General features: G+C 28.9%; 2 protein-coding genes and 1 long non-coding RNA gene across 4 annotated transcripts in view; 1 reads left to right on the plus strand and 2 right to left on the minus strand.

The window, feature by feature from the left end:
- spin (Protein spinster) overlaps positions 1-10458 on the minus strand; it is a 197679-nt gene extending 187221 nt beyond the window's left edge. The window contains exon 1 of the mRNA XM_067045866.1: positions 10130-10458. Within this exon, the coding sequence (XP_066901967.1) occupies positions 10130-10382 (253 nt within the window). The 5' untranslated portion in view covers positions 10383-10458. The remainder of the gene's footprint in view (positions 1-10129) is intronic.
- A 740-nt stretch (positions 10459-11198) lies between these two features.
- On the plus strand, positions 11199-11807 carry LOC136795407 (uncharacterized). Its single transcript, XR_010842991.1, has 2 exons — positions 11199-11286; positions 11620-11807. It is a non-coding gene; the product is annotated as an uncharacterized lncRNA (long non-coding RNA).
- Positions 11808-16780: 4973 nt separating this feature from the next.
- LOC106678207 (uncharacterized) lies at positions 16781-24732 on the minus strand. Of its 2 annotated transcripts, none has more exons than XM_067045867.1 (6): positions 24442-24730; positions 24209-24331; positions 22168-22355; positions 20740-20832; positions 19594-19692; positions 16781-16926 (listed from the first exon to the last, which is right to left on the minus strand). In XM_067045867.1, exons 1-6 carry the CDS (start codon positions 24467-24469, stop codon positions 16786-16788), a joined length of 672 nt encoding a protein of 223 aa, XP_066901968.1. In that variant the 5' UTR covers positions 24470-24730; the 3' UTR covers positions 16781-16785. The 2 variants fall into 2 exon arrangements, with proteins under 2 accessions (XP_066901968.1, XP_014272093.1); XM_014416607.2 differs by lacking the exon at positions 16781-16926 and adding an exon at positions 19021-19119 and having other exon boundaries at positions 24442-24732.
- Positions 24733-24805: the final 73 nt, after the last annotated feature.

Genomic DNA, 24805 nt, shown 5'->3' on the forward strand with positions numbered 1-24805 from the left:
CAGGAGGCATTGTCCGAAACGTGTGACTGTTGATGATATACTCGTAATGAAGGGTTTTGAGACTCAGCACGAATACCAATTGATTTAAATACCAATTGACCAATTGGTCAATAAAGGTATCAATATAGTAAAAGAAAACTATTAATTGTTAACCAAGGTTTCGCCCCACTTTGAAGGGCTTTATCAGTGCTGATAAGAATTAAGTTCTGCTACCAACTGAGAAAGCCTCAGCACAGTAGCAGAACTTAATTCTTATCAGCCCTGACAAGCCCCTTCCAACGTTGGTTAACAATAAATAGTTTTCTTTTACTATATTGATACCTTCATTCACCACCACCCGGACTTTCTTCCTACAATCTACTTCATACGGTCAACTTTCTTCTTCCAATACATCTATATTAATTAGCTATTTTACTTGGCTTGTTTACTAGATTCTCCATTCTGAAAATTGAGTATATTTTTAAAAATTAATTTTAACGTATGTGAATCTGCTCAGCCTCCATATAGTGGGTACCCTCAATTAGGAAAAAATCTAGCGGCTGAGCGCGATCATGATCAAATCACCTCCTCGAGCAACCGTTGTTCAAGAAACAATACGCACATACAAAGTGCTGAACTCCTGACCCTTCATTGGCCGAAACGTTGGACTGTTATATAATAAAGAGTGTTGAGACTTAACATTGATAACAATTGATTTATTTAAACAATAAATACCAGTCTCAAGAAATTGTAAAGATAATAAATAAATTAATATATTAATCTACATCAAACTTTCAACTTGGTTTAATCATCGACATATATCCCCAAATCTAGCAATAGCGAAACATTGCCGGGAATGCCAGTAAATATCTATTCTAATTTCATATTGTAACTTCTAAACAATTTTATAGAAACCATTTAAACGCCAAGAACTGAGATAACATTAGCAGTGTACACAACACAGTGAAATAAAAAGGAAATGAATGGCGTGATTCTAGAATATGAAAAGTAATTATGTAATAGGAAATAGAAACTAATAATGTTTTTAGAGAAATATCAAGTCAAATCGTGCGAAATTTAAAACAATTGAACTTATTCATAAAAACGATCATGCGGATGTTTCATGAATATTAATACGAGAGTTACTCAAGAATTAAGTAATTAAGAATTAATTTAATAATTGATACAACAATTGTAATTATTGTAACTATTGGTTTTAACAAAACCAAAAGGTAATCATAATTAATTTTTTTATTGATAGCGTGTCTTAATACTTAATGTTTCAATGCCTTAAGAGATTGACTCCTAACTCTCAATAATTTTTTTTCTATAATGAAAGATCAATATGAAATCTCATATTTGGGATTACGATAAAAAGTTTATTAAATGATGTTTTGGGAGATATTTTACAAGCTAATAGGAATTTCATTAATCAACCATTAAATGCGGGATTTTATTTTAAATTATCAATTTGTAAAATCTTCAAACGATATTAAGTCTACTTTCTACCTAACTCCGAAGATAAAAAAAACGATATTGTCCAATAGAAAATCTAACCATATTTCCTCTTGGAAATAATCGGATGGATCCGTAGTACTTTCTTCATAAAAAATAATGAATAAAATACTTCTTCAACGATGAAAGTTTTATAAAACTTTAAAACAAATTTCCAAATATTGATTATTTTATACCCATATACGGATACAGATTAAATTTCTTATCTCCCGTTTCCTTCCCCACATGTAAAATAAAATGCCAAATAACTATTATAAGAAATTAAAACTGGACCAGAATTAATTATTAGAAGAAATAATTGATAAAAAAGATAGTCCTTTCAAGAGATCCAATTAGTATATAAAACCAAAAAACACAAACATAAACCGAAATTAAACATAAGATCCAGAAAAAGACAATATCATAATAAAATAATGAAGACATCACCATATTTCATTTATATAATAGTATTAATATTATAAAAATAAAACATCAGAAGTCGTAAAATACATGGTATATGATTGATTTCAACTGAATCAATTGAAAATAGACTAAATTTACATTTTTAAAACTTATGTAGTGATTACTAGTATTAAATCAATTTTTTTATTTATAAATACTATAATTATAACACAATATGTAATTTCTTCTTGCAAATTTATTTCAATCACTATTAATTGAAAAAAAAAATGTTGATAAAATACCTTATCAATACTTTCAAGTGATCCAATTCATAAAAAGAACCGAAAATACAAAATTAAAGAGGAGACCCAGAAAAAGACATCTTCATAATAAAATAATAAAGATACCACCATATTTTATTTTTATATCATTTCGGAAATAAATTATAAAAATAAAATGTTACATGTACGATTTGTTTCAACTGAATAAATCGAATGTAGACAAAACTTAAATTTTTAAACTTATGTGCAGATTACTTCTAATTAAATTTGTTATTTTATAAATGTGTTCACTGACAGGATATGCGATTTTTTTTTAGCATATGAATTTCAAAATTCAGATTTATGAAGTTTTTTAGCAAAGTTGTCAATTATTAAACTATAATTTTAATTTAAAGTAGTTAAATTAATTCAATTTAATTCGAATTAACGTTATTAATATTAATAACAACAAAGTTGCACAATGATTTTTCGAACCACAGCCGCCTCATCCTATCGTACAAGCAACTTTGTGTCCCCATTTTTCTCAAGCCCGCCAAAGAACACAATAATAAAAAAATAAACTAAAATTAAGAGAAAATCCATAAAAAGACATTTTCATAATAATATATTAAAGCTATCACCATATTTAGTTTTTATAATAATATTTCAAAATTATATTATAAAATTATTAAATATACAAATGATAATCATTTGTATATTTAATAATTTTAATCGTGTATTATTTGTAGCCTACCTTTTGTCAATATTAACATATGATATAATTGCTAAATTGCTTCTGGTTAATACTTTTTACAAGTATTAAAAATGTTTAAGTGTAAAGTATAAAGTGTTTTAATGCTTTCTCGTGTTATTATGTGGAAAGGTACGCTATTTTTAAACATTACGATAATATGACGCATCAAGTCCACTGTTTAATTAATTTCTTAGAAACTTATTAGGACAAAAGGTAGGTTACAAATAACACAAGATTTAAATTACTAAATATGATTTCATTATGATTTATCTCAATGATAAATATGATTAAATTACTTCAAATGATAAGACACTACAAAACTAATATATGGGAAATCATAAAAAAAAAAAATTTAAATTCAGGTTTACGGATTTGGATTAGCAAGGTTGTCAATTACTAAAATTTAATTAAAAGTAGTTAATTTAATTCAAGTTAATTATATTATAAATTAAAATGAAGGTTTAACATAGATTTTCGGCCCACAGCTCCCAATTTAAATATTGCATAAAAAAATAAAAAATGAATCATTAGTAAATAAATTTATGCCTCTGATAATACATGAAATAAAGAGTTTAGTAACCCAGGTAAACAACGATAACACCACTTCCACGTAATAAGTACGTAAACGAGTCAATGAGTTTATTGCATATTGTTGCAATCATGTATATAATTGATTAATACATAACTTACATGATACAGAAATAAACAGACAGCATGAACCTACTTAGGATAAAATTTAATTGTGATGTAATTAGTAAAACAATTTTGTAAGAAATAATATATTAAATTTCCTAATTCTTTTCCAGTTCATTAATAGAAAAATTTCAGGTCACCAAAATAGTTATAATAGATTTAATTACTTCTGAAATATTATTGAGGCAATAAATAACTAAGATAATAACTTTATATAACAGTTTCCAATTGAGGAAAGTAGTTCTATCTGCCCTTGTAACAATATCGATTACTTTTTATCACGAAAAATCAATGCAAAAAAAATAATACATGTGACGTGTCATGTGTTTATCACAACTGTGAAAACTTCACTATAAGTTTACAAAATAATATATTTCTGATTCATGACAGAAAAGAATCAATCGCGTACCTTAGCAATAAACGTTTCCTTCTTCAGGTTTAAAAAATTCCCTGACTTCACCAGGTCCGGTAGACACCCTGTTTATAGTTTTTGTTATATAATTAACTACACTAAAGGAAAAAGTGGCTTCAGACGAATTTTTCACACGATTTTAAATATTGTAATTACACGGTTATGAATAATATAAAATCGATTATATAAAGATGCACTTCTGGTTAGTTGATTTTAAGGAAAAAGTTACTGTAACCTTCCGGGCATATTACTGCCCTAAATATATATTTTCAGTCTCGTGCGACCTTTTGAGGTTGGCTGTTCACAACTACCTCCTTTCGCGAAAATTGGTTATTGGGACTCAAGATCTCAAGATGTGAAATTCCGACGAATACATTAATTTAAAAAAAAAAAAAAATTGACGATGGCAATACATCTCGTTACTACAGAGTACATACACAGGAAAAAGAAAAAAAATAGAACCGATAGCCTCAGACGGATATTATTAAAAAAAAATTATTCAAGGCAAGTACTTTTTTTTTCTTAATTACAATGATTCATAATTGAAAACAATTACTCGGTATTAATAATAAATTTTCAATACGATAAATATTTCAGCAAAATATAAAATCAGAAAGACAGCTCTAAATCTGCCCAGCACATTTATTTTACTATCAAGGATTCCTTGGATTCTCCCCTCATGGTAAAAAAAAACTTAAAGCTTTTTGTGACAACAAGAAAGCAACAACAAAAAACACATTCCACATAAAATGTTAAAGACCCCCAAGCAATAAAAGTTATGAGACAATAAAATAGAATAATGACTGAGTCCAAAGACTGCTCATGACCTAACTCTACTCGGCCTACAATATAACTTGTATTAAAAAAATAAATTAATTATTTTAAATGGGCAAATAATATAAATTTAGGTCAATATTATAGGAAAATTCATAAGCAATATATATACATTATTAACCACTTTAAGATTCCTTATCAAGTGTTAAAAAAGGAAATTAAGAGGGAATTTGGCGTCATGTAAGCAAAAAATGTATTACATTTACAAATAAAATAATTTTTTTTAATTGAGGGAATTTTTATATTTTGGCAAATTAATACTCATCAACTTCATACCCATGGCAGCAGCTCCTAAAACAAGCAACTCATCCTCGTTTTTTGCGTTGCCAGAAACCCTTAAATACTATTTTTCAAAGAAATTTGAGATTATAAATTTTTAACTTTATTTATTTGAAAGATTTTTTTTCTCCCGATGTCCATTGTTCATGACTCCTCTGCATTTTATCCAAATCCTATGTTATAGTACAAGAGCCGGGGAGAAAAAAAGGCAGTTATTTCGCCCCATGTTTTGGTTACTTTAATTAAAACTATGTATAATTGACATTCAAAATTGATGAGTCTGCCAAGTGTAGGTAGGGGGAATAAAAAATGGTGGCTTTTTCAAAACGTTAAAAATAATTATTTTTTTATTCGGAGGTCTATATCTTTACAACTACCAACAGCAATAGAAAATCTAAGAGAGCATAAATCAAAGTAGAGTAAATTTGCTAACATGTAAGCCCTAATAGAGCTATTTACGTTCAATACTTCTCCAGATATAGCTTTTTAAAAAGCAACATTTCAAAAAAATGTTGCATGGAACGTAGTTAGTGAATTTATTTTGAAAACTCTATATCTCAAAAACCATTTGACGTAAAGATCTCTATTAGTACTCAAATCAAAGCAAGTTTAATGAGGTATAAAGTAGTTTATAACGTTTATTTTCGTAGGAGTAGTAGTTTTCATGAAATTTGCTAAAATTAATTGATTTATAGTTGTTCGGACAATTAAGTTTCATTTATAAAAACCTTTATTTCAGAAACCATAAGACGTATAATTGTCTACCAGAGCTCAAATTAAAGCTAGTTAAATTTACTATAAAATAGTTCATAATGTTTATCTTTTTAGGAGTAGTAGTTTTTATGATATTCGACAAAATAAATTTACAAAATATTAATTTCTAGTTGTTTGATTTTTGAAATAAATATATCTCAAGACCAATAAGGCGCACATATGTCTGCCAGCACTCTAAATAAAGAAAATTTAACTTGCTATAAAGTTATTTATGACACTTAACTTCGTAGATGTAGTAGTTTTAATGATAAATGATATTCGCTTATGAATATAAATTTGGCAAATGACAATTTGTCCGAACAACTATAAATCAATATGTTTTAGCAAATATTACGAAAACTACTATTCCTACGAAGATAAAGGTCATAGACTACTTTATAGTCCATTAAACTAGCTTTAATTTGAGTGCTAATAGACATCTGTGCGTAGAATGGTTTTAGAGATATAGATTTTTCAATATAAATTAACTAACCATTGATCATTCAGTACATTTTTATGAAATGCAGCATTTTAAACAAATATATCTCGAAAAATATTGAACGTAAATAGCTCAATTAACGCTCATATTTTAGCAAATTTACTCTACTTTAAATGATGTTCTCTTAGGTTTTCTAGTGTTGTTGGTAGTTTTAGTAGAGCTCTGAATGAAAATTTAATTATTTTTAAGGTTTTGAAACAGACGCCATTTTTTATTCCCCCTACCTATACTTGGCAGACTCATCAGTTTTGATAGTAATTATACATAGTTTTCATTAAAGTAATCATAAATTGGGGTGAAATAACCGCCATTTTTCTCTTCATGGGCTCTTGTACTATTACTACAACCGTTATATAACTGGACCCCTGTTCTTTTAATCTGTACAAACAAAATTTGACATTAATGGCGAAATATTAGTTTTAAATAAGAAAAAATTTTCGAACGTTCTATTTTATAACTCCGGTTCTAATTTATTTAATTAGGGCCCCCTAACCACTATCTAGTTCGTGTGGATTGATGGAGTCGTGTAGAAGTAACTCCAATTCTTTTCAAGTGTTAGTTTAATGGTAACGAAATTGCCTGCAAAACAAAATATAAATCTTTGAATTCGGAATATTATAATTAAAGATACAGCCAGCTTAAATTTTATCCATTTTTGGTGTAACCTATTTAATTGTGCCAACGTTTCGGCTAGAGTTTCTAAGAACAGAACAAGGTAACAACCACAGTAAGTATAGAAAATAAAAAAGAAAGTATAAACAGAATAACATAAAATGAATAATTTTACAAAATGTAGTTGTAAAATTATTCATTTTATGTTATTCTGTTTATACTTTCTTTTTTATTTTCTATACTTACTGTGCTTGTTATCTTGTTCTGTTCTTAGCCCTGAAGAAAGCTAGAAACTCTAGCCGAAACGTTGGCATAATTAAATAGGTTACACCAACTTATTTGTGTTTCACTTTGACCACTCCCCCCAACCACCTTCTCCTCGTACGTCATCCACGGTCAACTATCTCTCATAATTATTTATCCATTTTTCTTTTTCAAATGTAGAATTCAGGTAATTGACTGATTGAACTGTTGATGCTGTTTTAATAAAGTTGTTTAAGTACGTGCCTAGTAGGTACCTGGTTGGTCCCATATCAATTTTATCAGAACATGTCCATTTCAGCTAGAGGATGTGTGACCTTACTTTTCTCGGCGTACCTATATTTCGAAAACGACTTGACCGATTTCTCCCAAAGTTAAGCAGAATAAAAAGGGTCTAGTTTCATCTATACTAATTTGTATACAAAACATAAAAAAAATCTAGTTTCAATTTTATCAGATACCGTCTACTACTACTAATAATGCACGAGAGTATGCGTATTTTCCTTGAAACGGCTCCTTCATTAGAGTTAGAAGAAGAAAGTTGAAAATTAGTGTTGACATGGTCAAGTATAAATTTTATCAACTACTTTCGCTAACCCATGAAAAATAATAATTTCCTGAATAAACCTGTGCATTCAGCAACGGCTAGTCCCGTAGATTTAATTCTCAGAAGATAAACCATTAACAAAAAAAAAAAAAAAGGTAATAATATAGCCAACACAAATATACAGAAAAATGTTAATTTCAAGTGAAGAACTAATGAGATTAAAAAAAAAATTAGGAATGGTGAGGAAGATATACTTACCGACTTTCTTTTTTATTTAATTAAAAGATTAAGCACTAGAATATTAAAAAGTAAAAGGATTTTCCCCCGAAACACTTAACTGTTCTGGAAGGAAATTCCTTAATCTCGTAATAGTCTAGCATTAAAATTGTTGGGAAAAAATAAAATAAAATAAATCAGTATCGGTTCAGTACTTCGTAAGGAAGTATTGTTACTAGAACAACGGTTGTGCAAGAAGGTGATTTGGTCATAATGACGCTAAACCGCCAGAAAACTGTTAATCAAAGACAAATATATAAAGCATTATAAAATAAACTTGGCCTGTTTTGGAAAGCAATGCTTCCATAATCAAATGTAAAAAAATAGTAACATATCGCTGCTATGCTTAAATAGTGGAACACATGACAAAAAAAATTTTATTATTTTTTTTATTTTGAATTAATGGGTTCAAAAGGCAGTAAAGTTTTCTTTCTCTACGGAGGTCGTCATACTGACTGTCCTAGAGCTAATGGAATTGTCACAAAGTAACAAATGGCTAATCTACGGAATACCTCCAACACAAAATAAAAAAAAAAGGGTTTTTGTCGGATTACCACTACTAAAGCCAATCAGCTATATGTAAACCATAGAAAGAGGAGAACTGAATACCTCGGATTCACAATTGAAGAAATGATACAATGAGTTGAGATTAGATAACTGATTAAATAAAAAAAATATATTTTTAGAATTATAACATTCATCGACGCTAACTTGAAATCTAATTAAAGCATGACATGTGGTTATAAATTTATCACATAGAAACAGATATCAAACTAAATTATAAAAATTTAGTTTATAATTACTATAAATTTTTAAATCATTGATAATAATACGTTGGAATATGTTCAACAAAATCAAATCCTTATCAGTCGCAAATAAATAAAAGTAATTATAAATGTTTCGACTTTGATACGTAAATCAAATCTTACGACCATGTATTTACAGGTACGTATCCTTTATTTAGACATTTTACGAAGAATTACATTGTGAAACAAAATAAAGTATTTGTTCCACCAACCTCATCCAACTGAAATTGGGTTGAAATGCACAGGAAGTCGCAGCAGAATCTACAGTGCTACTTGCAGTTCCGATAAAGAACCGGAAGTCACCTATATGTTGTATTTGACATCATAACGAAATTTCAAGAGAGGGTGCATAAGAGAATAACATAATTTAACACAGTGTAAATTACAAAACTAAAATATAGATCCTGGTTGCATTGAAAATACATAAAACCAAATATCTATGTCACCTCTTAAGTAGGAAAAAATATTCAAAGATATATCGCCGGTGCAAAGCGAAAATGGTGTTTCTGTAAACTACATTTGAGTTTTTTCTGCATTTTAACGTGGCTTTCTATATTCTTCGGTAAACCAAATAATGCGTGATTTTATTAGTTATAATGCAAAGTGATCGATTGGCACATATAAAAATTATTAATTTCATGCTACCTTAAATAAGCCGCATATTTATAATAAGCACATAATACTCTCAGAAATTATTGGATACATTACTTAAGCATTGCACCCACGATATACATATACAAATCTTTTTTAAAATATAAAAAATAATTATAAAGCTGATGTTAATTAAATAATAATCAACGCAAAAATTTAATATTAAATATAAATAAATTTAAATGTGATAACAAAAACTAAAAAAATAACTTTATGAACAAATTATTCAAGAAAAAAGTAAGACTTCCAGAAAAGCAACAGGACGATCTATAACGTGTCTATAACCTCCCATCTTAACCTTTCAAATGTAAACATTAAATTCAAATAACATTTACCTGCTAACGTAAAACGATCCATGTAATTCAATATATTCACGTAAAGCAAAATAAACATATGGAAACATCGCGATGAAATTTTACTGTGACACTAAAACACTTGAGAAACAAGAACTAATTTTGAACGATAGACTGATAACAACTCGATGTCAACTTACACCTGATACGAATTAACAAAAATATACATTATAAATTAACACAACACATGTTTACAATCAAGAGATATCCTCCAGTGACAGCTTATCTTTTTTGTAAGTTACAACTTTGAAAATTTTTACCAACCTGCTATTGTGTAGCGATCCATGTAATTTATGAGATTGACAAAACAGAGGATGCCGACAGTCATCCATTGGGTGGCTGTTACGGTGGTATTTTCATTTTTACGGTCGTTAATAGGATTTAAATTGGGAACGACTGAGTCAATTGCGTCACACTCATGCATGAGGTGCTGGTGAGAGTTGTTGGGAGGGATACCAATGGGTTCCATACTTAAAGTTTTCAACGTATACTTATCCACGTATTTCTGAGCTGGCATACTTGCCGACACACACTATACTACACGATAAACCGCAACGGTCTGAGGGCCAAAGCCCGCCAGGCCCCTCCATTTCAAAGCGTGACGTAGCACGTGAACCGCCCCCATCGGCGTTACCAACTCACGCATCGAAAATTTCTCAGTTGTAACCGACATCAGCTGTAAATAACAATAAATAATTCCATTTTCTGCACAGTTAAAATTCAAAATAAAATGTAATGAAGTGATGAGGCCAGTATAAATTTTAAAACGACATATTTTAATAGAATCTACAATCCACAATTAAGGTTGGTAAAAACAAAATTAAGAAGGAATTGACTAGTCATTCTATCTAGCGGAGTTTACAAAAACTAAACCTCAGACCCAATATATCTTAAGACTTGTTAACAATCAGTTTTATTATTTAATTTATTCTATTAAGATCATGTAAGAAACCATCATATATATTTGATGAACCACAACAGATTCTGAATTAAACTAAAGATATATAATTCAATTAAAATAAATTATATCCCAACAGTAATTTTAGAAACAAAACAGTTAAACAGTAATTTTTGAAACATTATTAATTATAAATTAGCATACCTTAACTATAATTTCACAGCCTCACATTAACTACTAAAAATTTACAGGCTATTCTGCCCAGGTCTGATAAAATGAAGATCATATAATATGATTATCAGAACAACAATCTATAAGGGAATCATATTTGCAATTAAAAGTATTTAAATTTAAATGAAAAAGTGACAAATATTGGTAATTGAAAATAAAATATGGTAAATTAATATGATTCCCTAATTATTTGCTGTACCATATGTTAATTTTGACTATATTATATTAGACCTGGGTAGAATAGCCTGCAAATTGTTATTACTTAATGTGAAACAGAGAAATCATAGTTATGGTATGCTAATTTATAATCAATAATATTACTAAAATTGTTACTAATAAGTTTGTAATAAAGCAGTTATTTAATGGATTGTTCTTGATGAAGTCCAAGAAGCTAAAACATTGGACAATTCTAAAAAAAAGTGTTGGAACTGTAAAAAAACAAATAATTTTTCTCATAAATCTAACTCGTATTAGATATGCATTACTATTATATAAATTTAAATTATTATTCACTGATTGGTTTGGTTGATGTGTAAAGATCATGTAGCCACAAAAATACTTGACATGAGAAAGGTATGCAGTATGGAACATATAATGTTTATAGGATCTGGAGTGTACTTTGTAGGTAAGGAGTATGTCTACATAAGCTTTGGAATAAGCCCGCCATGAGAAGCGAATTGGCTGCTGAAAATCCACTGAGAAGTTTTCTAGTTTATTTGTTTTTTTTGTTACCATTAAATTCATTGTTCTGTTTAACTTTTGATTCCATTGTATTTGGTCAGAGGTATGAATAAAAGTTCATAATTGATTTTATTATTCGAGTTATTCTATTTAAGATCGTGTAAGAAACCATCATCTACATTTGATAAATTATAACACAAACTTGTAAAAAACAAATAATTCACCTAGTAAATCTACTAAAGATATCTCAAAGTATTTATATTTAGAATACATAGAGTACTGTGAAAGACTTGAGCAAAAATTATTTTTTACTATTATGGTTATTATAAATTTTGTGACTATTAAAATGATTAAGGATAATTATATTAATATTTAACATTTGTATTTAAACCATAATATATACATTAGTGCCATAAAAATATTTATTGTTATGTCAATTTGTTTTTGTTTTGTTTTATTTTTGTGATATAAAAAAAAATAATTTTCTCTTATCATTGCCTTATTAAATTTACTTAGTAAGCATTATCATGTTTACCTCTTTTACTTTATTTGAAAAAAAAAAAAAAAAGGAATGTAATGCATACCTCCTATTTGAAGGAATCTTTTCCCTAAAATAAAATAAACAATTCAAAGTAGAATAAACTATTTATTTAGAGTTGAAATTTCAATCCTTTTTGCTGATCTTCATCAGAACTAACAGACTTAGTCATCCAGATGAGAATGTTCAGAAGGATAGTAGAAGTATGAAATAATAGAAAATTGTGATGAAGGCAAGGGATTCTTTATAAAACATTTTATTTTACATGACATAATTTAAGTATGTAAATGACAACTGTATTGATAAAACATTAAAGTATCTATATGCCTTTTTTTAAAAGCTAAATTCACCGTTAATATCCCCATTAATAGTAAGATAGCAACCATTTTCTGGTTGATCTATCACTACTTATTTAATCTGATAAGTGTTTCACAACCATTTCATAAAATCATTTCTCCATATTAAGCATTACCTATTATTTTATTTTCATCAACATCTTTGACATTTTTTTTTAGTTATTTTCACTATGGATTATTGTGGATTTTATCTATAATCCCATTTTACTTTTTCTTGAAGTGGTGGTAATGATTTTCTAGATAGAATCTATTAGTACTAGTATAATCTATTAATTAATTTAATTGGTGGTATAAGAATTTTTCCTATTTATCATTTTAACCCTGTCACAGTGTGGTAAAATTACCAATGTCTAGTTTTTTATGTTTCGGAAATACTTTGGCATGTAATAAAGAACATAAAAAAACATGTTTTATTTGTACCTTGTCAGTAATTAGTCCGTGTCTGTTAGATTTTAAAACATGGCATATATAAGCCGATGTCACAATCCTGGCAGTAGTATCTTGTTTCCTTCCTCATTTTTTTTCCACTTATTCATTCAGAACAGCAAACAAAATCAATACAGTTTGGCCTTATTGGCAGTAGGCAGAATAATATCAATAAAATGTCTTTCTGTCAATCGGAGCAGTGGAAGAAGGTCTACCACCTTTGTTCTACTATCCATGTTGATAACAAAAGTAAAATTTAATATAATTCACAAAAATGATTTCTAGAACTGATGAAGCACTGTGTTCACACAAGCAAAGGATTGTTTGCTCAGTTTCAAAGGTGGCAGTATACTTAATTGAAAACTAAATCACATCTACTTCTTGAATAATAATAATCTTAGAAAACAGAGGAACCAAAGAATCTAGCCTTAATCTTGGATATCTTTGATAGACTAAACAGTTTGAACGCCTTACCCTGCCCATGAGTGGCACGAAATAAGCTGAATGGTACTTGGTGCTCTGCCTATGACTATCTTGGGATGAACCGTTTGGTACTTGACACTCTACCCGTGACCGTCTCAGGATAAACTGTCAATGGGTTAAGGTGACAACCATGATTTATCTAAAATATATTATGTATAACTTATACTTCACAATATCAGCAATCAATTAAGGCCAAATACTCTTTAAGACATTACTAAAAATCGTTAACACAATCATCATTTAAGTCTACATATGTCAACATTCCCTCACAAGAGATATAAAAACTCACAAAGGTTGACATATGGGGCAATGATAAAGAGTTATAATTCCTCTGGGAAATACTTCTAGAAATATTTCCAAGAATTTATATTTTATTATTGACAAGAAAATGCAGAGATATCTCTTAATTACATACAATAATGAATATCATTTAAGAATAGTTAATTTAATAATTGAAAAAAGTTTAAAGATTTAACAATGGTGACATGGTATCATATTTCTTGTAAAATAAGTACATTTTCTCGAATATTATTATCCTCAAATTTTTCTTTTTTGTCATCTTCATTAGAAAGGGTGCCAACATCCTCATCCTCTTAGCTATCTTCTTCATCGCTGTCGCCATGATCTCCGTCATAATTATTATTGCTGTGGTTCTTGATCTTCTCCTTTATTTAGATCTCAACTACAAGATTTGGGAAATTCTCTTTCTTTTCTTCTTCTGAGGTTGTATACTCATCAGTTTCATATTAAACGATAGATAAGGGAGTTTAGCAGCTCGCTTAGTTGATAATCAGCTTTTTAATTTTTTCTTATTTATTGCATCCATGACAACATATTGAATGAATACAGAAGCTCCTAAGATTTGGAAGGCCATTCCTACCACATGACATCCTCTTCTCAAACCTCCACCATAACAAAGGTCCAATTATCTTATCATTTTCATGAATTTCCTCCCAAAGGACATACCTTTCTATAGGATATTCCTCTTATTTATCTCTGTAGTCTGCAAGATTTTTCTCCTCTGATCCAAACTCATTGCAGCACCATTGGTAGGGGTCATATGATCCTTTTCCAATGATAAGGTTGCTCAATATGTGCAGCAATGTTTGTAAAGAACACTAAAAATGAATCTATCAGTCTCAATCACTTCTGCAAATTAGTGTTTTACTTTCCTCCATTTTAAAATCAATAAAATGTGGTTTTTGTTGGAAAATAACAAAATTTATAGTACACTTATCCCTCATGTTACTCCAGCTATCACAAAACAGAGGAGGTTTTGTTTATTTAAGTAGTTCATTCACATCTTCTTTCATCCTTGTATATTGAGCTTCTAAACAAGTCACAGAGACATGGAACCTTCAAGACAACCAGTATGAAGGTCTCAATTTTTTTTAGAAATTCAATCTAAGGCAGGCGCTTTACCAGAGACCAAGTAGATTCAAAATAACCCAATCTCCAAATATTTCTTTTGATTTTTTTAAAGTGATCATGGGTCAATTTTATTAATGAAACACTCAAGACTTAAGCCATTACAACCATTTAAAAGCATTAAAAAATTCAAAAGAAAATTTTTTTAATGATTAGATATAAACTTTAAACAAACATGAGACAACATGGGTTTACCATTTCATAATAAATACAGGTCTAATTAGGGAGGGATGTAATATCAATTTGTTTAATTGCTTAAATTTAATGAATTGTATTCAACACTAAACAAGTCTCAAACACTCTTCATTAATATTTTAAATGTCCACCATTTTTGCCAACCAATTTTTTTGCAGGCTATTCTGCCCAGGTCTAATAAATTTAGTCAAACTTAACCTATTTGTCATTTTATCATTTAAATATAAAACTTTTAATTACAAATTATCCTAGACTATTATAACTCACATATCAACAATGCTATTTTTTTATTTTTAGAAAATAGCCTACAAAAAAAAAATTAATTTGATGCGAGGTGTGAATTTATAATAAAGATTATCCTTGAGGATGACCAAGTTGGCTGAAACATTGGACATTTAAAGTATTAATAAAGAGTGTTTGAGATTTTAATATATACAATTTATTTAATTTAAACTATAAAACCAGGCTCAAAGAATTAATCAGATTATATTCAATGAGATCATAAAGATAATTTAATAACCTAAAGAGATATAATATCAATATGTTAAAGACAACAATGTAAAGAAATTATTGGAAATATAAATCTCAATAAAGATATAGTGTAAGCTATCTACACCTCATTATAAATCTCAATAGTAATTTTCAATCTTAACACTTTATAAAATGAAAATTAATGCATATTGCTCTCGTCCTGAAGATAGGACGATGGCTCCAAAATGTGATTTAATAAATGAAATATTTTCACTACACCTAACTAAAAATTTAATGATTTTTATAAATTCCCACTGAGAATATTTCCAGGACACATCACTGGGCAAAAACATACAAAATTTGATATACATTCGTTTGTTAAAAATTATATGAAAAACATAAACTAATAATACTTTTATAAACTCATATGTCCAAAATAATAGATTGGCATACAAAAATAAATACATTTTTGGTGAAAGTTATATAAAGTAGTATTATAAAGAGTGATATCTGAAAACAACGTAAAATATTCAAATAATCTAAAGGATAAAACATAATGAACGCAACTTATATATCCTTATAAATCCTAAACCACACATTGCCAATGATTTCAAACAAAGCTAAAATGCACCTGTTTATTAATTCAGATAATTTCATATTTTAATTTAGTAATGAAATGGAAAATTATATGTTCAATATAATTTATACTTGAATAAGTTTTACACACCGTTTTTCAATTTCAGGTGCTTTTTAAATATTGCTCGATTTAACTATCTTAAAGTTTCCTCTTCCCATTTTAAGCTATTATTTCAAAAGTGATATAGGACTGTCGCTCCCTAGGGTCTTAGCGGGGTGGGTCCGGCAGGGAAGGATTGCTTTTTTTTGTTTAGTTATGATCTATTCTTGAGAGATTGTGACATGTCGTACATTGACCAACCTACTTGCTATAATTGTCTGTTTGAAAAGTCAGATAAGTAAGGCTACCATGGAGGGCAGGAGTGGCGGGTTTCACGCCGCAGCTTTCTGATTTCAGGTGCTTTTTAAATATTGATGGACCAGTTTCATTTCCTTTTTTTTTAATACAATCAGATAAAACAAAATTAAATAATCTCAACCACTCTTTTTTTTAACTTGCTTCATTCTTAATTTGCGAAAAATTTTAACTTATAATTAAAAAAAAAAAATTAAAAGTATTGTATATAATAGGATATATTCAAACAAAAATATGACTTCTTCTATCTCTCAGTATATTCAGTAAAATATAATAGTCAGGTTCTGTTTCATCAATTGAAATATAACCTCTGATTTGTCTGTACTTGAATAGAACTAAAAATATTAATATTCCACAAACTATCTGTAACATAAACAGGTTATCATCAGGAACCAGAGGGTGAAGGAAACAACTGCCCCTGGGCCCTAAGGCTCAAGGGGCCTCACATTCTCCAAGTTCAATTTTTTTCTTATAAATATTTCTGAGAATCCAAAAAGTTCTAGACATAATAATTATAAAATGAAAAGAAGGAGAAACAAAAACTATAAGATATATTATTATGTTATAAAATTGTCTCTTATTATAAATAAACTGTTTTCATTTTGTATTTATATTCTTTTATAAGTTATAATACTGGAATCTATATGCTTCATGATAAGATACCTTTATTAGTATAAAAGAAAAATATCTTTGTAGTCATATGTTATTCCATTTTTACATAACATAGACTAATAACAGATTATTTTAGATTACTTTATAGATTCATATTCTATAACAAATAAAAGACAGAAGGATAAATTGGTACGAATGGCATGTAGTAATATATATATGTCATGATCATGACTGAGATGGGAATTCCTGGGAAGTTGGTAAGGCTGACAAAAGCATGTACAAATAATCTAAATGCCGGGTTCTGATACAAGCAGATGGACTCTCACCAATGTTGTTCAACCTAGCTCTAGAAAAACTGATTAGAAGAACATCACACGAAAGTGGGTCACACGTTGCAATGAAACATAAGGTCCTGGCGTACACGGATGACATTGCAGTCCTAGGAAGTAACCAAGATGACATGGAAAGACTCGCAAAAACTCTATCAAGAGAAGCAGAGGAAATCGGCTTTCAAGTAAATAAAGATAAAACAAAATATATGATTCTAAGCTGAAAAATTCATCCTAACGACATGGTCTGCATGCAAAGCAAATTGTTTCCAAAATTAGACAGTTTAAAATAACTCGACTCCACAATAACATCAATAAAACATCAACGGAATGAGATAGACCGGTGTATAACAAGTGCGAACAGAGCCTTCTTCTCTCTGTCAAGAATACTGAAATCTCTAAAAATCTGAAACTAAGGGTGTACAATGCCATGGTAAAGCCAATTCTGATATACGGCTGCGAGACCTGAGCTCTAACAGGTAGTCTAGAAAGCAGAATCGAGAGATTTGAACGGAAAGTCCTCCATACAATTACAGGAGTGATCTGGGATCAGAGCGTTAACACATGGAGAAGAACTAAAAGTGAACTGCGTGCAGAGACTTGTCAGTCAATATCTCATGATATAATGGCAAGGAGATTAAGATGGGTGGGACATGTGGCTCGAAGCAATCCATGAGGACGCCTCTACATAAAAATAAATGCCAGCATATTAGGCGAGACCACGTGGGAGGCCAAAATCCAGATAAGATAGACAGAATCAACAAAGATCCAAGAGCTACATGCAGCAAACTGGAAAGCAGTAGAATCTGCCAAGAAAGGCAGGCGTAGAGAAGGCTGGTTCGGACGGCCAATGATCTACAAGGTCTGTAGAGCCAACCGAAAAAAAAATTATAATATATATATAAAGCGCCATTACATAAAGTTAAAAATTTAAATATGCCAATTTTTTAAATCTATATTTCGTCAACTAGTGTATATCAATTTTTAAAAACTGTAATGAATCTGGGTTCGTAACTACTTTCAGAAATGTTAACTAAAAATTTTTAATATCCAATTTTAATATTTTTTAAACATCTCATATATTTTGTTCCTATAACTTTTAAATATCAAATCCACATATATACATTATGGCAATGGTACTATTTACATACAATTCACATGAAAATAAAAGGAATATATTGGACATTTTTTTGTTCAATAATTCTTAAATAAATTTATGCAGTGCAGAGATTAGATTTAAATTGTTGAAGTGTAATTTAAGAGTAAAAATCAAGAATTCAATAAACTTGAAAGCAGTAAATTATGTATTTATCAAATATATTGGATAATATTGAACGAGTATACAAATTGAATTTTATAATCGAAAATTCTTAATAGTTATGGCTCTTAAACAGTGGTTTATTATATAATTTACATTTACAGTTTATAGCATTGTATTTACCACAATATTAATTAAATTTATAGAATTTGAAAAATACAAAAAATTTTCTGTAATTTTACCCCCTTCAATGAGACAAAGAGGTTCCATCCAAGATTTTTCCACAGGCCTCACTACTTCTTACTACTCAAATGGATATTATCCAAGAGTACTCCATATTTTAATATTCAGAGAAATCTGACAGAAAATTAGTGAACAATTCAGATTAATTTTAAAGATTATATGGTGCTTTTCCAATATTTTATTATAAAAGATTAAAAGAATATTTTATGATGTTTTTTGGGGATGCAATAATTTCAAATATCTTGGGGGCAATACCACACTCCATAATAACCTGTTTGCTGACAAAGATAAACTAAGGCTAAAAATGCATTTTCAGAAACCATAAAATTATTAAAGTTTGATCAGTTTCCAAAAGGACAAATATTTTTTTTAAAAAACTCTTTTTACATCCATTATCAGAGCAATATGGCATTAGAAAGACATAAAAGTCTTAGCAGAATGGGAGAATATAATGTTTCAGAGAGAATAAAATTAAATATGGATCACTTGCAAGGATAAAGAAAAATTTCTGGTGACACTAAAATATAATTTATTTATTGACACTAAATTTTAGTGTCAATAAATAAAAACATAAAAATTAGAAAATACCTGCAAAACAGCAGAAAAAAGCATGAAGAGCATGTAGTTCCTTGCTACTGTAACATCATATGGACTTACAATTAACTTCTGTATGCCGTGTTCAGTAACCTAAAAAAAAATATATACATTAACAAAAGAAAATACTAGGAAATTTATAAATATTAATTTACTAGAATAAATATGAAGATTATAAAAGTCAGGATACACCTTTAATTATAAACGCTTCAACTCTAGTATAACATAGAAAATAGTTATAAATTGTATGCATAAGTTTACATTCTTAGCATAACAATTAACATAATAAAAATAAACATTCTTAACATTATTGACAAGTTATGTGGCAAGACATATTCTCATATAAACTTGCTGTTTTTAATTTTCTTTTTTACTTTGAAACAATAATTGAGATGTTTGGTTGTAAAACAGGGTATCTGCAGTAATGAAAACATTTACAATGTTAAATTATTTGTTAATTACAATATTTTATCTTCGACCAGCAGTCACTTACCATAACTTAATATCAACATAGTCTGAAGAAAACAAATTTCCAAAAAATTCTTTCAGAAATTTATGAAATCAGTCTAAGAAAAGCTGATGCCAAAAATTATAATTCGTGAAAAATTTACCATGTTTTACGACCTATACCTCAATATATACTTAGTGATTTGATTACTATTTAATTAAGGTTATTCAATTTTGAGTGGATTTTTATTTCTTAGAAGTCATATACATCCTTTCATCTTCACATTTATTTTCTTAAAATAGTTATTTCAGACATCCCTTCATTCTCAAGACCCTCATCCAATTGTAAATCACACAATTAGTTTCATTCTTCTTGACGTTATTATCAATTATATATTTTCTTAGAAATTTGTTTAACATACTAATTATTATATTAACTTTCAATTTTATGAAGATAAAGGTTAAGGTGAAAGAATGTATGCATATGATTTCTTAAAAATATAATAATACATAATTAATAATAATAATGTGAACCCCTATGACCCATGAAGGGTTATGGGTTCAGTACTTTGTAAGGAATCACTATTTTTAGAACAGTAGTTATATGAGGAGTTGATTTTTCAAGATCAAGAAGAAATTAATTTTATACTTGATGTCATATATTTGAGGAATTCAAAAACATCTTCGACATACCTCAAAATCTGGGATCAAAACGTGATCTAATAGGAGCCAAATGAAATACATCAACATCAGTCCCAACCCAAAGGCAATGCATAACATCATGTACTGTAAAGGAATTCATTTTTCCATAAAACAATAAGCTTAAATAATTAAATATAATTTAAAATACATTACCATTTGAAATAAAAAATATATTCCTACCTAAAAAGTAGACTGTGGAACATTTTAACATCCCCAAACAATTATTTATTTCCACATATATGGATAATTAAAATTATCCAATTTTCAATCAGAAAATCAAAATTATCAGATCTAAGTTTTTACAACAATTCAAGATGTAATATGAAATATACAAGATTTCCGATAATATTATGTCAATAGACAGCACAGGCGGTCTTTTGAATAAAAACCTTTAAGGCATATTTGAATAAAAACCCTTTTTGTAAGCGTCAGCCATCAGAACCAATTAAGTTTACCGCGTCTTCAGTCTATAATCTAACTAAATCTTACCAACTTCTTGACAGTTTCATTTAACATACAAGTTAAAAAATAAACCACAATAAAACGTGATGATTAATTTATATATTTTTAAATTGATAAAATAAATATTTTATTTATTTATTGACGCTATTTATTTCCCCCTCCCCCTACCGTTTGAGCAATACAGGTGTGCAGCAGCAATTCGATGCTACGGATTCATGCTAATAAAGCAGTTTATCAGTTTTACTGACATAAAAGTTCAATTTTCGGCTGTAAGATTCAGTCGTCTGACCTCTTCCGTTCGCTGGCCTTCCAGGAGCTGGTCTTCTTCTTCGACGAAGATTGAAAGTGGGCTAGCCCAACAATGGTTTTTTATTCGGTTACTAGCTGAAGGAAATCGTCCTCTGTGAGGAGGTAGAGTCCGGTTTCCTATGTATACTCTATAGCTATGTTGAATCGAGTGGGAGATAATGGATTTCCTTGCCTCAGCCCGTTTCTGTCCTCCAAATGCACCAACAACAGACCATTCATCTTTCCTAAGAGCCTGCTTCTATTTAGGGTTATTCCTGTTAAACATAAAAGCTTTTTTAGGATTCCTGTTTTCACCATTGTTTTCATTCTTCCCTTTTTATATAACCATATGTTTGCTTGAAATATATAAAAATGTAATATAGATCAATTTGATATTCCTATTTTTTCCCCAATATTTGTCTCATTGAGAAAATAGGGTCTATTTGCCTGGTCTAAAACCACAATGGAATTTACCTAATATCTTCTAGGACCAAAACTGTGATGTGTGATGGCAAGAAGTTAGTAAATAAAATATCATATTTCATTAAAAATAATGAAATTATACTATATAATTTACAGTTATGGCAAACATCGATATAACCAAGACAGAAAGAGACCTAACTACTTAAATTAATAGTAAAATTAAATATATTGTTATACTAAACTTACAGCTTTGGCAAATATGTTCTTCCTCTCACATACTCCAAAATACCCGAAGATAGAAGCTATTATATATAGAAAACCAACAATGGTCAAAAGTAAATAATTTTGTCTTGCTTGCCTTGTTACAGGGGTGAAATCATACTCAAACCTAGTTCCGTGCAAGTTTGAAATGCCAAAAGCAGTCATCACGATTCCTTTACAAAAAAAAAAAAAGTTGCAGATGCTATTGAACAGTTAAATATTAACTAATCAAACTACCATTATAAACACCCATAAGAAAATGTATATATTTTATTGAGATCACTTATAGGCTAAAGAAATTTCAAGTATTCTTGATCTTTCTAAATAGTTCAACATATACCATGTAAGTTGAGTTTATTTTGAACTATTTGTATTTATAAGTAATGTATTTATAAGTAACATATCAATTCAGTTAGTTTGTATTAGCTGGTGAATTGTCATCAATAATATGATTTCATTGTTTTCAGGCCTGATTAGGAAGGTTCATAAAACTATTTCGGAAAGGAAGGAAGTCAAAATCCTAAATTTTCCAATAATTTAACTAGATTCCTCAATTTCCAGGAGTTCAGAGAAGTATTTCCTGAAATTTATGCTTTTTTTAAATAGATTTTTGGAACACTGTCCTCTGTAAATAGCGTTTATATATAATTTTGAGTATAATAATCTCTTTGAATAATTTTTCATCTCGATTTTATCAGTTTGAAATAAGTTCTCAGTATAAATTTCCAAACTGATTAAATTAAATTTAAATCTGTACTGCTACAACCCATGGAAGGTCTGGGGTTCAGTACTTTGTAAAGAAGCACTGTTGCTAGACCAATGGTTGTGCAAGGAGGTGATCTGGTCAGAATCACGCTCAACCACCAGATTTTTACCCAATTAAGGGTACTCAATTTAAGAGGCTGGGTGGACCCCAGGAGAGGGATTGAGGAGGAACAGGAATTGACTCATGGCTATAGTGTAACAGAAAACAATTTTCTGCCCAGCCGGATTCAAACTCGGGTCCTTAGAGTTTCCAAACTTTTCAGGTTTTCAAATTAATAGGGGAGAGAGGGGGATGATATTCTCCTACTATTTTCACAATGACCTCCCTAATGAAGCTGGAATTGATGAAACATTGATCGGTTTATTATTAATTACTGTTTCAGAAATAAATTTTTGTCTTCAAATTTTCTAATAATAACTTAATTATACTTTATTTTGGTTTATTATTAATGTTTGCTGTCATTACAAATGAGGTATAGTACATATATCTGAATGAATTAATTGTTCTCTTTCCCAATCAATAATTGGCTGATTCAACACCCCTAATCATTGTGTCATCTTTGCATGACAAAAAAAAAAAAAAAATGAGAATTATATTTCTTTAGGTATAGAAGGAAACAAAATCTGCATAAATCATGTCAAAAAAAGAAAAGGTTCCAGATTTAAAGTTAGGCAGTATCATGGTGAAGTAGTAACGTAAGCAGATACACTTAGTTTGAACTGAAGAGTATGTAATAAGGTGGTAAATAAAGGAATATGTAGAAATGATCCGTTAGGAGAAAATAATACTAACAACTAGATATCGAACCAAAGTGAAAAACTCACTATCCAGGATTGCTAGACTATAGGTTTGGAGAACACAAACAATTTGCAAATAAGTTTGCACTATCTTACTAAAATCAACTCAGAAATTTTGTAACAATCAACTGATATATTTTATGTAGTCTAACAATACTTTTTTTGTCTTGGTTGTCAGTTATGTTGAATATTGTTGACAATCACTTATCAAGCCAATTCCATTTCTACCTGTCAGGTAATTCTGAATGGATTAGGTTGGTAAGCATTGTGAAAACCAACCCCTTCTGCATAACCTGGAGGATACAATGGTATTAAACCAAAATAAAAATAATATATTTAAAAAAATTAAAATATTAATATATCTAATTAATCTCATAAATAAAAGCAGAAAATGTACATAGTAGAGAAGCTGCAACAATTTAATAAACAATAATGTGTTACATAAAACTTTCTTCATACATACCAAGGAAACAACAAAGTGTTATAATAATAGCAAGAATATTTTTATTCCTTTCTACACTGGTTATTTTTTCTTCATTTGATAGCCAGTAAGTTTGAAAGCTAGTTGTCAGAAGCAAAAAAAAGCCTGGAAGATCAAATATTCAATGAAAAATATTTAACTAAAAATACATTATCAAATACAAATACAAAAAAACTATCTATATACATAATTAAACAATAAAAGTGTATGATGACCTATTATGCCACGATATTTGGATTTCATAGTGGAAAATTTTTAAAAATTAATAGTTAAAACAAGTTACTGAGAAAATGAAAAGTTCAGCACTATTCACTATTGCCAACAAATTTTAATTGCCTGTTTTAAGGAAATAGAAAACAAATGAAAAGTTTAAAAACAAATATTGATACATTTTTCTGTCTCACTAATTATTCATTTATTAACTAAATTGTTTGATTTATGAATTATCATTATAATTAACTCCTAACTGGCTGTGAATGTAAAATAATACAGTTAAATACTTGTTTAAAATCATAATACATGCTCATAACTATAAAAGATAAAAAAGTAATAAAAATAAGAATGCATTTTAAAATATAA

Source organism: Halyomorpha halys, unplaced genomic scaffold (genome assembly GCF_000696795.3).
Source record: "Halyomorpha halys isolate HHAL.00 unplaced genomic scaffold, Hhal_1.1 Scaffold10.1, whole genome shotgun sequence".
Classification (NCBI taxonomy): Eukaryota; Metazoa; Arthropoda; class Insecta; order Hemiptera; family Pentatomidae; genus Halyomorpha; species Halyomorpha halys.